At 49.8% G+C, this 15,000-nt stretch overlaps 1 protein-coding gene across 1 annotated transcript in view; it reads right to left on the bottom strand.

Annotated features, from left to right (window-relative positions):
• Positions 1-15,000, bottom strand: part of LOC134066487 (E3 ubiquitin-protein ligase HECW1) — a 104,430-nt gene that overhangs the window by 53,179 nt on the left and 36,251 nt on the right. The window contains exons 7-12 of the mRNA XM_062521847.1: positions 9,710-9,852; positions 8,028-8,128; positions 5,103-5,333; positions 4,819-4,985; positions 4,258-4,584; positions 3,564-4,020 (exon numbers count right to left, since the gene is read on the bottom strand). Of these exons, the coding sequence (XP_062377831.1) occupies positions 3,564-4,020; positions 4,258-4,584; positions 4,819-4,985; positions 5,103-5,333; positions 8,028-8,128; positions 9,710-9,852 (1,426 nt within the window). The remainder of the gene's footprint in view (positions 1-3,563; positions 4,021-4,257; positions 4,585-4,818; positions 4,986-5,102; positions 5,334-8,027; positions 8,129-9,709; positions 9,853-15,000) is intronic.

Here is a 15,000-nt window from a genome sequence, read left to right as displayed (position 1 = left end):
GTGTGTGTGTGTGTGTGTGTGTGTGTGTGTGGAGGGCTTCTTGTTCCAAGAGGCCATCAGTGTTGGGAGAATTCAGTAGTGGTCAGCATCATGGCAGCGGTACATTGCTGGAGCACTGACGGGTTTATCTCTTATCGTAACTCAGACCCTGAGCAGGGGCATCAGTCACCCACCTCCTCCTCATTTCCTCTTCTCTCATCTCTCTCTCCTCTTCTCTCTTCTCTCATCTCTCTCTCCTCATCTCCTCTTCTCTTATCTCTCTCTCCTCATCTCCTCGACTCTCTCTCCTCTTCTCTCATCTCTCTCTCCTCATCTCTCTCTCCTCTTCTCTCTCCTCATCTCCCCATCTCTCTCTCCTCATCTCTCTCTCCTCATGTCTCTCTCCTCATCTCTTCTCTCTCTCCTCTTCTCTCATCTCTCTCTCCTCATCTCTCTCTCCTCATGTCTCTCCTCAGCTCTGCCTGCTGTATCAGCTCCATGAGACCAGAGAGATAAGAGCGGCAGCCTGCTGAGCTGATACAGCACTCCACTCAACACACCCCACTCCACCATTTAAATCTCCACACACCCCACTCCACCATTTAAATCTCCACACACCCCACTCCACCATTTAAATCTCCACACACCCCACTCCACCATTTAAATCTCCATCACCCCACTCCACCATTTAAATCTCCATCACCCCACTCCACCATTTAAATCTCCATCACCCCACTCCACCCTATAAATCTCCATCACCCCACTCCACCCTTTAAATCTCCATCACCCCACTCCACCCTGTAAATCTCCACACATCCCACTCCACCCTTTACATCTATATCACCCCATTCAACACATCCCAATCCACCCTTTAAATCTCCATAACCCAACTCCACCCTTTCCATTTTCACATCCCTTTAAATCTCCATAACCCAACTCCACCCTTTCCATTTTCACATCCCTTTAAATCTCCATAACCCAACTCCACCCTTTTAATTTCCACCATCCCACCATTTCACTCAATCCACTCCACTCCACCCTTTAAATCTCCTCAACTCAGCAGCTACCTCCCTCTCCTGTCATAACACACACACACACACACAGACACACACACTTCTTTTGCTAGCCTCTCCACTGTTAGTCACTGATGGCAGATTGGGGTTCTTGCTGAAGTGTATATGTGAATACATTTAACATGGGCTCAGTGTATCATTTCAACAATGCCAAACCGTTGGAGGTTTTGGGTGAAACCTACATCAGGACAAATGAGTAATGTTTTTGTGGCTGTGTTTTTTGACCTACATAAGTGGGGGTAAACACGCATCATAAGACACAGTGTGAGTGCTGAGACAACAGAGATAAAAGACATCAGCACAGCCGAGGCCTCAAAGCAACTGAGTGAACAAGCCTGCCTGCCTCACACACACACACACACACACACACACACACACACACACACACAGACTTCCCATGATAACAAGCCTGCCTCACACACACGCCTGATATCTAAATCTTCCCATGATAACAAGCCTGCCTCACACACACGCCTGGTATCTAAATCTTCCCATGATAACAAGCCTGCCTCACACACGTTTTGGATCTAAATCTCCCCATGATAAGTTGTGCTTTATCCCCCTTTGGGGCAGAGCAATTTCCCAACATCAAAGTCTTGAGGAACAATTGCCCCTTGCTGCGCATCCTTTGGTTTATTCACAGCATGTCCCTCCACTGAAGCGGCCATTAGGAGAAGCAGGCCAGGCTTAATTGCTTCACATAACAGTCGTTTGTAACAATGGCACCATAAACACACAATGCCTGTGATCGGACGCACAAAAAAACAACATGACCTCTGAGGGTCGTGACCTATGACCTCTGGCTGTAGGGGCCAGTAATGGGGGTGTGGAGGTCACAATGGAGCGGCTGTCCAAGAGGACAGGGGCTGCTTCCCATACTTCAGTTAAAGCACCCACAAGGCCACCCCGCTCCAACTGACAAAACTCAGCCTTAGTGTGTGTGTGTGTGTGTGTGTGTGTGTGTGTGTGTGTGTGTGTGTGTGTGTGTGTGTGTGTGTGTGTAAATGGGAATGTGAATGTGTAGGTGTGTGTGTGAGAGAGCGAGCAAGTGTGTATGAGTGTGTGTGTATGCATTATGCATGTGTGTGTTTGTCTGTGTGTGTGTGTGTGTGTTTGTCTGTGCGTGCGTGTGTGTGTGTGTGTGCCGTAGCAATTAGTGACTAGCATTGACAACCATCAAGTGGCAGAAATAAACGTGGCGTCTCCTCCATGCCGGGCCCTAATTGGTTGTCAGAGCCGTCACGGTCACACGGCGATGTCCCCCGCACACACACACACACACAGACACACACACACACACACACACACACACACACACACACACACACACACACACTCTTTACTCATTACCGGACAGGGACGCCAGACCGGTCAATTACCGGCGAGGTGGTGCCACATCAACAACCTCCAGTGCCCTTTAGCCAGAAGCGCTTGTGCCCCATCCTGCAGGTTATTGTGTGGGTGATGGAGGACGCGTTTGCGCCCCCATCCTGCAGGTTAATGTGTGGGTGATGGAGGACGCGTTTGCGCCCCCATCCTGCAGGTTATTGTGGTGGTGATGGAGGAAGCTCTTGTGCCCCCATCCAGCAGGTTATTGTGTGGGTGATGGAGGAAGCTCTTGTGCCCCATCCTGCAGGTTATTGTGGTGGTGATGGAGGAAGCTCTTGTGCCCCCATCCAGCAGGTTATTGTGTGGGTGATGGAGGAAGCTCTTGTGCCCCATCCTGCAGGTTATTGTGGTGGTGATGGAGGAAGCTCTTGTGCCCCATCCTGCAGGTTAATGTGGTGGGGGATGGAGGAAGTGTTTGCGCCCCCATCCTGCAGGTTATTGTGGTGGTGATGGAGGCACACAGAGGGATGCTAACCTATTGAGATCCAGACCAGGCACTATACACCGCTGGGATCTCCATTTGTGTCCACTTGCTTGTCTATCACGTGCGAACTAAAGTATTTTAGCTTCCATTTTATGAGCTGTAAGTGATTGAAGCTGCTAGTCCCTTCCTTAGCACATGTAACAACACCGTGGAATCCAAAACATCTGACACCTGCACATGTGGAGCACACTGTTAACCAGCGCAGGTGTAGCAGCTCACCTGACCCTGAAGAAAAGCTGGGATCTGCATGCTCTCAACTCTAGGAGCTACAATGAGGATTTGTGTCCACGTGCTTGACCATTATGTGCTAACTAACTAAAGTATTTTATGAGCTTTATGTAAGTGACTGAAGCTGCTAGTCCCTTCCTTACCACATGTAACAACACCGTGGAATCCAAAACATCTGACACTGAAGAAGAGCTTTACATCGCATTACATTCAGCAGACACTTTTACGCTTTCCTTCATGTGTGCACTGCAGCACAGGTGTGCACCAGATGGAGCAGCTCAACCGACGGTACACACACACACACACACACACACACACACACACACACACACACACACACACACACACACACACACACACACACACACACACACACACACACACACACACACACAGGTGTATGAGCTCACCTTGGGCGCGTCCGCTGGGCCCGGCGACCGGAGACTCGTCCCTCTCCCTGCGGCACCGGTGTCCCCCGCCACGCTGCTGCGCTGCTGCCGTCCTCTCCTCCCATTGGCTGGACCCCGCCCTGTCGGCCCGCCTCCTCTCCCCGCCCCCCTCGCGGCCGTCGGGGCTCTGGACGCTGTCCTGCGCGGACTCGAAGGCGCTGTTCTCCTCCTCCTCGTCCTCCTCCTCCTCCTCCTCGTCCTCCTCTTGCGAGGAGAAGACGGTGCTCTCGGAGAGGCGGGCGCTGTCCACGGAGGAGAGGCGCGTGTGGCTGCAGATGCGCGGGTGACCCTCGTAGCCCGTGGAGTTGCTGTAACAGGAAGTGCTGTAGCAGGAAGTGCTGTAACAGGAAGTGCTGTAGCAGGAGTTGTCGCACAGTTCGCACTCGCTCTCCCTCGGCCCTCTTCCTCCTCCTCCTCCTCCTCCTCTTCCTCCTCCCTCCTCGCTGTCCAGCCGGGCCGAGGTGGGTGTCGGTCTCTCTCCGTCCAGCAGCTGGTTGAGTTCGGACAGCCGCTCGATGGACAGGCTGCGCGGGAGCGTGCGTCTGCAGCAGGGCCCGGGGCACGCTGGGACGGTGGAGGGCGACTGCGTCTCCGAGCCCTCTTCCTCCTCCTCCTCCTCATCATCCTCCTCGTCTTCGTCGTCCGGCCCTCTGACCACGTCCACCCCCCCCGCCTCCTCCGCTCGCCTCTTGGCGTCTGCGGGCTTCAGCGCGGTGTCCTCGGACGTCTCGGGGTCCAGCAGCGTGGCGTCGGCCTGGTCCTCCTCGTCCTCGTCCTCGTCGTCATGGCTACGGTGCAGCTGGTGGGCGGAGGGCAGGCTGTGGAGCAGCTGGTGGATGCGGATGTAGTGCGAGCGCGGCGTCTCGGGCTCTCCGCAGGCCGACGCGATGACCGTCTCCAGCTCGGACACGGGGAGCGAGCACGGCCGGTTCTTGCGCTTGAGCACGGCGCGCATGCGGAGACACCGCGACTCTCCGTCCACCTCGGCCTCAACGTCCACCTGGGGCCTGCAGCGCTCGCCACTCTCCTCCTCCTTCCCCCCCGCCGCCTCCCCCACCTCCTCCCCCACCTCCTCCACCACCTCCTCCACCGCCACCTCCTGCTCCTCCTGCTCCTCCTGCTCCTCAACTCCATCAGCAGGGCTGGCACCACGCTCCTCACACTCTCCCTCTGTCTGCTCCTCCTCCTCCTCCTCCTCCTCTTCTGGCTCTGCTGCCCCCTCCTGGGCCGCTGGCTCCTCCTCCTGCTCCTCCGTCTGTAGTGTGGAGGTGACGTCCTCCTCTGCTGCCCCGCTCTCCTCTCCGTCAGCCCCACCCTCCTGCCGCTCCATGCCCACCTCCTCCTCCTCCTCCTCCTCCTCAGGCTCGCCGTCAGCGTGAGGCTCTGCATCCGTGGGACTGGAGGCTTGCGGGAGGTCATCTTCCTCCTCCCCCTCCTCCTCCCCCTCCTCCTCCTCCTCCCCCTCCTCCTCCTCCTCCCCCTCCTCCTCCTCCTCCTCCTCCTCCTCCTCCTCTTCGTCCTTCATCAGCTCCGTTGTCTCCTCTCGAGCGTCGTCCTCCGGCAGGTCCGGCATATCCGGCCCCAGGCTCGCCGCATCGTCCAGCGACTGGTTGTCATCGTCGTCGCCGTTAGCGATGAGGTCCGGGTCTCCCTCCAGGTTGTCCTCGGCCGGCCGGTTGTCAGGGGCGACGGGACACTCGGGCTCGGCGCAGAGCGACGCCTCCTCGTCATCTGTCAGAACAAAAGGGGCGATGTGTCACTCAGAGTCAGGGGCTGGACGCGTCCACTACACGGCTGCAGTGTGTGACAGCTGTCACAGGACACACACACACACGTCTAAAGAACACAGCTGTCACAGGACACACACACGTCTAAAGAACACAGCTGTCACAGGACACACACACACGTCTAAAGAACACAGCTGTCACAGGACACACACACGTCTAAAGAACACAGCTGTCACAGGACACACACACGTCTGAAGAACACAGCTGTCACTGGACACACACTCGTCTAAAGAACACAGCTGTCACAGGACACACACACGTCTAAAGAACACAGCTGTCACTGGACACACACTCGTCTAAAGAACACAGCTGTCACAGGACACACACTCGTCTAAAGAACACAGCTGTCACAGGACACACACTCGTCTAAAGAACACAGCTGTCACAGGACACACACACGTCTAAAGAACACAGCTGTCACAGGACACACACACGTCTAAAGAACACTGTCACAGGACACACACACGTCTAAAGAACACTGTCACAGGACACACACACGTCTAAAGAACACTGTCACAGGACACACACACGTCTAAAGAACACTGTCACAGGACACACACACGTCTAAAGAACACAGCTGTCACAGGACACACACACGTCTAAAGAACACAGCTGTTACAGCAGGACACACACACGTCTAAAGAACACAGCTGTCACAGGACACACACACGTCTAAAGAACACAGCTGTCACAGGACACACACACACACGTCTAAAGAACACAGCTGTCACAGGACACACACACGTCTAAAGAACACTGTCACAGGACACACACACGTCTAAAGAACACAGCTTGATTCCCCTGGGAAATCTGAGGACCTTATTGAGCACAATGCAGCATGTTTTATTAAAAAAAAAAAATTATATTTAGCAATTAACACTCAGCAGTTTTAGATGAGGACTCAACATAGTGATGCATTTCCCTTTGTCAGAGGCTCTGCGCTGTTGAGCTGACGTTCTATATTTGCAGAAGACATAATGGGGACACTGACTCCAGAACAGACAGTGATGCGATATTCGCTTTATTTAGAAACCTGTGTGGACAGAGGATGTTATTGCTTTATTTAGATACCTCCATAGGTAGAGGATGTTATTACTTTATTTAGATACCTGCATAGGTAGAGGATGTTATTCGCTTTATTTAGAAACCTGTGTGGACAGAGGATCTTATTACTTTATTTAGATACCTGCATAGGTAGAGGATGTTATTACTTTATTTAGATACCTGCATAGGTCCAGGATGTTATTGCTTTATTTAGATATCTGCGTGGATTAGGGGTTTCACCATCTAGTCGACTAGTCGACTATTACAACCACTGTTTGCCATTGTAGGCAGTAGTTGTTAACAAAATGTTTCCCCTCCCTAGCTACTGTAAGTTATCAAGACATTTGTCTGGCTATTCCAGCCACCAGTAGGCCTAATTTTTTGTACTGTTCTTTCTGCATTACAAAAATACAGTTTTAAGTATTGACTAGAACTCCACCCTCCTCGTCTTCTTTAACGTAAGCCAACACATCAACTTACTGTCATAAACAAATAAATTAACATCTAGTTGATGACTAGTCGACTTCAGAAAATCACTAGTCGTGAAAGCCGAGCTAGCGCGGATAAAGGATGCTATCGCTTTATTGAGATTACCTGTGTGGATAAAGGATGCTACCGCTTTATTGAGATTACCTGTGTGGAAAAAGGATGCTATCGCTTTATTGAGATTACCTGTGTGGATAAAGGATGCTACCGCTTTATTGAGATTACCTGGGAGGATAAAGGATGCTACCGCTTTATTGAGATTACCTGGGAGGATAAAGGATGCTATCGCTTTATTGAGATTACCTGTGTGGAAAAAGGACGCTATCGCTTTATTGAGATTACCTGGGAGGATAGAGGATGCTATCGCTTTATTGAGATTACCTGTGCGGATAAAGGATGCTATCGCTTTATTGAGATTACCTGGGAGGATAGAGGATGCTATCGCTTTATTGAGATTACCTGTGTGGAAAAAGGATGCTATCGCTTTATTGAGATTACCTGTGTGGAAAAAGGATGCTATCGCTTTATTGAGATTACCTGTGTGGAAAAAGGATGCTATCGCTTTATTGAGATTACCTGGGAGGATAGAGGATGCTATCGCTTTATTGAGATTACCTGTGCGGAAAAAGGATGCTATCGCTTTATTGAGATTACCTGTGCGGATAAAGGATGCTATCGCTTTATTGAGATTACCTGGGAGGATAGAGGATGCTATCGCTTTATTGAGATTACCTGTGTGGAAAAAGGATGCTATCGCTTTATTGAGATTACCTGTGCGGATAAAGGATGCTATCGCTTTATTGAGATTACCTGGGAGGATAGAGGATGCTATCGCTTTATTGAGATTACCTGGGAGGATAGATGATGCTATCGCTTTATTGAGATTACCTGTGCGGAAAAAGGATGCTATCGCTTTATTGAGATTACCTGGGAGGATAGAGGATGCTATCGCTTTATTGAGATTACCTGTGTGGAAAAAGGATGCTATCGCTTTATTGAGATTACCTGGGAGGATAGATGATGCTATCGCTTTATTGAGATTACCTGTGTGGAAAAAGGATGCTATCGCTTTATTGAGATTACCTGGGAGGATAGATGATGTTATTACCTGGGTGGATGGAGGATGTTATCTCAAAGCGGAACTGTAGTTGTCCACTGACGTGGTCTGTGGGCAGCCGGCGACCCAAGTTGTAACTGACCACTCGATCTCTGAAAGAGAGAGAGAGAGAGAGAAAGAGAGAGAGAGAGAGAAAGAGAAAGAGAGAGAGAAAGAGAGAGAGAGAGAGAAAGAGAAAGAGAGAGATGTCCCAATGAGTCTCATGGACCTCTGTGAGCTACCACAGGCCTACAGAGCACCTAATCACCTTTCAGCCTATAAATAACATACCGTTTCATTCACACACTATAGATAACATACACTATCATTCACACACTATAGATAACATACACTATCATTCACACACTATACATAACATACACTATCATTCACACACTATAGATAACATACACTATCATTCACACACTATAGATAACATACAATATCATTCACACACTATAGATAACATACACTATCATTCACACACTATAGATAACATACACTATCATTCACACACTATAGATAACATACACTATCATTCACACACTATACATAACATACACTATCATTCACACACTATAGATAACATACACTATCATTCACACACTATACATAACATACACTATCATTCACACACTATACATAACATACACTATCATTCACACACTATAGATAACATACACTATCATTCACACACTATACATAACATACACTATCATTCACACACTATAGATAACATACACTATCATTCACACACTATACATAACATACAATATCATTCACACACTATACATAACATACAATATCATTCACACACTATACATAACATACACTATCATTCACACACTATACATAACATACACTATCATTCACACACTATAGATAACATACACTATCATTCACACACTATACATAACATACACTATCATTCACACACTATACATAACATACACTATCATTCACACACTATAAATAACATACCGTTTCATTCACACACTATACATAACATACACTATCATTCACACACTATACATAACATACACTATCATTCACACACTATAAATAACATACACTATCATTCACACACTATACATAACATACACTATCATTCACACACTATAAATAACATACCGTTTCATTCACACACTATACATAACATACACTATCATTCACACACTATACATAACATACACTATCATTCACACACTATACATAACATACCGTTTCATTCACACACTATACATAACATACACTATCATTCACACACTATTATAACATACCGTTTCATTCACACACTATACATAACATACACTATCATTCACACACTATACATAACATACACTATCATTCACACACTATACATAACATACAGTTTCATTCACACACTATACATAACATACACTATCATTCACACACTATAGATAACATACAATATCATTCACACACTATAGATAACATACAATATCATTCACACACTATAGATCATCAGAGAGATCATCAGAACTCATTCAGTCTCAATCTGAATCATCAGAACTCATTCAGTCTCAATCTGAATCATCAGAACTCATCCAGTCTCAATCTGAAACATCAGAACTCATTCAGTCTCAATCTGAATCATCAGAACTCATCCGGTCCTCTTAGTCATCTGGGTGACGTCAGGCCGTTGCTGTGGGACGGTCTCCGCGGCGACCTACCCGATGGCGTGCTTCTCCAGCAGCCTCTGCACGGGCACACACAGCTTGCCCAGGAAGCGCTTGATGATGGGCCGGCTCTTGGAGAACTTGTCCTTCACCTCCACCTCCAGCACGTCCGTGGGCAGAGACACGAAGCTGAAGCGCTGAAGGAGGGGACAGACAAGAGGACAACATGAGTGTGTGTGTGTGTGTGTGTGTGTGTTAATGAGGGAGGAGCAAGAGGATAGGAACATGAGTGTGTGTGTGTGTGTGTGTGTGTGTGTGTGTGTGTTAATGAGGGAGGGGCCAGACGAGAACAACATGAGTGTGTGTGTGTGTGTGTGTGTGTGTGTGTTAATGAGGGAGGGGACAGAGCAGAAGAACATGTGTGTGTGTGTGTGTGTGTGCGCAAGAGTTCTAACTGAGGTTTTGTGCTTCTCACTTGCTAGAATGTGAATCTCACAGATCTGATCTGAAAAGATTTTAATGCCCAGACATTACAGTCAGCATGGTTAGAGCAACTGTTTACTCTCCTCACAAACGTGTTTGTTCTTTGACCAGCCAAGACACACAGGAGGATCCCAGCAGACTGTTTGCCTGAGAAAGCTGCCTCTTCAGTGGAGCTCCCCATTGCAGGATTACAACCAGCTTCTACACAGAGAATGTAAACTAAACAAGCCGTGTGTCTTGTGTAGCCCACAGACTGCGGATTCCAAACCTCTCTCCCTCGCTCTCTCTCTCTCCCTCTCTCTCTGTCGTTCACACTCAGCAGCTGTCCGTGGTGCTGAAGGTGTTTTGTGTGCCAGGAGAGACTCGGCGCTCTCCAAGGTGCTTAAACCCCCGTGTGCCGTGCCAAGGATCGGCGGAGGGGAGAGGAATACGCTGGATACAAGCGTAAAGGAGACAGAGAAATGATCAGAGGACTCACTTCAGGGCTGTTGTGGGAGTCCAGATATTGACTGAGTCTCCTACAAATGAAATACAGGCCCAGACCTGGTAGGTCAGTGGTTGGAATCAAAGTCACCAGCATGGGATACTGTTAGACGCCAGGGTGATACGTCAGAGTGATACGCCAGGGTGATACGCCAGGGTGATACGGCAGGGTGATACACCAGGGTGATACGGCAGGGTGATACGGCAGGGTGATATGGAGGAGCAAGTCATCAGCATATGATACTGTTAGACGTGAGGTGTACACGCGCAGTGTATGTGTGTGCGTGTGTGTGGCAAGGTGACCTGGTGCACCTTGACAATGAAACTGTACTAGAGGCTAAGCTCCAAGGACGACGTGTGCTGTGTGTGTGTGTGTGTGTGTGTGTGTGTGTGTGTGTGTGTGTGTGTGTGTGTGTGCGCGCGTCACTGCCCCGACCTCGCTGATCAAGTGTGTGTGTGTGTGTGTGTGTGTGCGCGCCACTGCCCCAACATCGCTGATCGTGTGTGTGTGTGTGTGTGTGTGTGTGTGTGTGTGTGTGTGTGTGTGTGTGTGCGTGTGTGTGTGTGCGTGCGCGCTGTGTGTCACTGCCGCTGATCAAGTTTCAGCTGCAGTCAACCAACCGGAGGTGAGTCACCTCTTCAGCCTCAGCAGAGAGGAGAAGAGAGAGCAGGAGAGAGAGAGAGAGAGAGAGGACGAGAGAGAGGAGAAGAGAGGAGAAGAGAGGAGGAGAGAAGAGAGTGGAGGAGAGATAGAAGAGAGAGGAGAAGAGAGAGAATGAGAGAGAGGAGAGAGGAGGATGAGAGAAGAAAGAGCAGCAGAGAGGAGGAGAGAGAGAAGGAGAGAGAAGAGAGAGAAGGAGAGAGGAGAAGAGAAGAGAGTGGAGAAGAGAGAGAAGGAGAGAGGAGAAAAGAGAGAAGGAGAGAGGAGAAGAGAGGAGGAGAGAGAGCAGAAGAGAGAGCAGAGCACATAGTCTCTCCTCCATATCTCTTCTCCGTATCAGCTCCACAGCCCTCTGAATCTCCTGACTAAACGCTGCCTAGGCCACTCCCCCCAGCCCACTCCATCAGCACAGCTGAGAGCCCTCTCCTCCCCCCCGCCCGCCCTCTCCCCCCCCCCAGCTCTGGGATGCTTAGCCACGGCGCTTAATTGAAAATTACAGCAGCAGCACCTCCAGCCCCCACCCCCACCCATTTAAGGAGGAGGGGAAGAGTGAGGGGGAGAGAAGAAAGAGGGAAAAGAGAGATGCCAGAGAAAGAAATAAAAGGAGGGAGAGAGGGAGAGGGAGAGAGAGAATGAGAGGGAGAGAGAGAGGGGGAAGGAGAGGGAGAGAGGGAGCGGGGAGAGAGAGGGAGAGAAGGGGAGGGGCAGAGAGAGGTGGAAGGAGAGGGAGGGGGGTTGATAGAGAGGGAGAGGGGGGAGAGGGAGAGGAAGGGGGAGGGAGAAGAAGAGGGGGAGGGGGGAGAGGAAGTGAGAGAATCCCTCGCTCTCATTAGCGCTGCATTCATTCATAGCTTCCCAATCCCCTCATCTCTCTTCATCCCTCTTCCCCTCATCTCTCTTCATCTCTCTTCCCCTCATCTCTCTTCAGGCTGCCTGCCGTACAGTAGATCACCATGCATGAGATGAGACGGCTATCAATTAGCAGCTGTGGTCACGTCTGTGCTCTGTGGGACCCATAGTGGCTCCCTAGGCCCCTTACTTCCAAACACCTCACTGATACAGTACAGACCCATAGCAGCTCTCTGATAGCTGTGAGACCCATAGCAGCTCCCTGGGCACCTTCCAAACACCTCGCTGATACAGTGCAGACCCATAGCAGCTCTCTTCCAAACACCTCGCTGATACAGTACAGACCCATAGCAGCTCTCTTCCAAACACCTCGCTGATACAGTAGAGACCCATAGCAGCTCTGTGAGCCCCTTCCAAACACCTCGCTGATACAGTAGAGACCCATAGCAGCTCTCTTCCAAACACCTCACTGATACAGTAGAGACCCATAGCAGCTCTCTTCCAAACACCTCGCTGATACAGTACAGACCCATAGCAGCTCTCTTCCAAACACCTCGCTGATACAGTACAGACCCATAGCAGCTCTCTTCCAAACACCTCGCTGATACAGTAGAGACCCATAGCAGCTCTGTGAGCCCCTTCCAAACACCTCGCTGATACAGTAGAGACCCATAGCCGCTCTCTTCCAAACACCTCGCTGATACAGTACATAGCAGCTCTCTTCCAAACACCTCGCTGATACAGTAGAGACCCATAGCAACTCTCTTCCAAACATCTCGCTGATACAGTAGAGACCCATAGCAGCTCTGTGAGCCCCTTCCAAACACCTCGCTGATACAGTAGAGACCCATAGCAGCTCTCTTCCAAACACCTCGCTGATACAGTAGAGACCCATAGCAGCTCTGTGAGCCCCTTCCAAACACCTCGCTGATACAGTAAAGACCCATAGCAGCTCCCTGGGCCCTTTCCAAACACCTCGCTGATACAGTACAGACCCATAGCAGCTCTCTTCCAAACACCTCGCTCATACAGTAGAGACCAATAGCAGCTCTCTGATAGCTGTGAGACCCATAGCAGCTCCCTTGGCCCTTTCCTCGCTGATACAGTAGCTGCCTGGTCCTGCTGCTTTGCGGGGCTCATCGCTGCCTCCTGCGCTATCTCTGTTCCATTCAGAGCTACACACTGCAGTCTACTGGCCTGCAGCCATCTGAGGGAAACTGCAGCGACTGTATCCAGGCAGGCAACACACCCAGAGAAGAAGAGGCAGCGGAATCTTCACCGAGTTCTGAAGAAGGCTCCACCGTACAGATGGAGTGGTGAAACTAGAGACATATAGATACATGTATCTATATACTGTAGCTCTGGGTGAAACAGCATCTCCTTTACTGATGAGATGCTTCATATTCATAGTAGAACAGTTGAAATGTCATCATCACATTCTGAATCTCTCGACAGAGGATGGAACCACATCATTCCATTCTGAATATTTCCGAATGAAGGATTCCCACACTGCTACGGCTCTGTCCCTTCCCTTTGTCATGATTTAGTGTTAGCTGAAGCAGCGCATGTCCACGGGAGAGAGAAGAGAATTCCTGAGCGTCCGTGCTGGAGTATCCTCCACATTCCTCCACATGGCTGATCTCTCAGTGTAAATTATTAAGCCTGAGAGACTCGTGAGAGGAACAGCCATGTTTGGACAGCTAGCGCATAAATGAGCAGGCTGCAGACTCTGGACTAGTGGTCCTGACCTCCTCAGAAAACCCTCCCACAGTCTGACCATTAGGACACAACATGTCACTCTCATGGTTTTAGACGCACACTAGCCGGAGCCGAGTGGACAACTCAAGCAACTGGACCTTGTGGTCACGCAAGCACAGCCACGGAATGCCTTTACCTCACATGAGGGTGTCCCGTGTGAAAGCAAACAAGGCCTGTGGTTGAGGCCAGAAATGTGCTATTTTCGGACGAGGCATCACGGCACACACACACACACACACACACACACACACACACACACACACACACACACACACACGCATACAGCACACACACGAGGTACTGAGGCATCGCCCGCACCCCTCACACACCAGAGTCGTCGACGGCGACGATGAGGCATCATGGAGCCTGACACGCACCACACGCTACAGCTGTCAACCTCTGTTGGGCACTCTGCTCTGCACTGAACATTAGTCATCCCACACACACACACACACACACACAGACACACACACACACACACACACACACACACATACACATTAGTCATCACACTATCCGCACGCGAGCTGGGAACTAGTGGTCACGCTTAACCCACGTGGAGAAGGGGAAGGGATGGCAGAGTTACCATGACGACGAGATGAGGGTCATCAGTGGTGATGATGAGGATTAATTCAGTGAATCCTCACTACGCTCTTTAGGGGGGAAATGACATCATGATATCTCATTAAGGAGGGTAACGAGTTGGAAACGATGTAGTGATGTTAGGGGATTAAGAACAACAACAACAACAACAACAACAACAAAAACAGCAGCAGAAAGCATCGTGTTGCCCAAGCCAGGGACATGGACTACATTTCTACAATGGACTACATTTCTAGTGCACCGTGATATGCAGATGTGCCCATTAAAATACCAATAACCAGGAGAACAACGTGGGCCGTGAAGGGTGCAGTCGTGAGTGTATGAAATGTATTATTCACACAGGTTTGGGCTGTGTGTGTGTGTGTGTGTGTGTGTGTGTGTGTGTGTGTGTGTGTGAAGTGTAGTATGATGAAAGGGGAGGGCAACAAGAGTCTTTGTTGTGTGGCTAGAGGGAAGAGGGCCCCTCACTCACTTCACCTAAGGATAAGGGTTACGCACGTCAGCAATA

This window comes from Sardina pilchardus, chromosome 19 (genome assembly GCF_963854185.1).
Source record: "Sardina pilchardus chromosome 19, fSarPil1.1, whole genome shotgun sequence".
Lineage (NCBI taxonomy): Eukaryota > Metazoa > Chordata > Actinopteri > Clupeiformes > Clupeidae > Sardina > Sardina pilchardus.
Note: the sequence above shows the minus strand (reverse complement) of the source record. Positions and strands in the feature narration are given on the sequence as shown.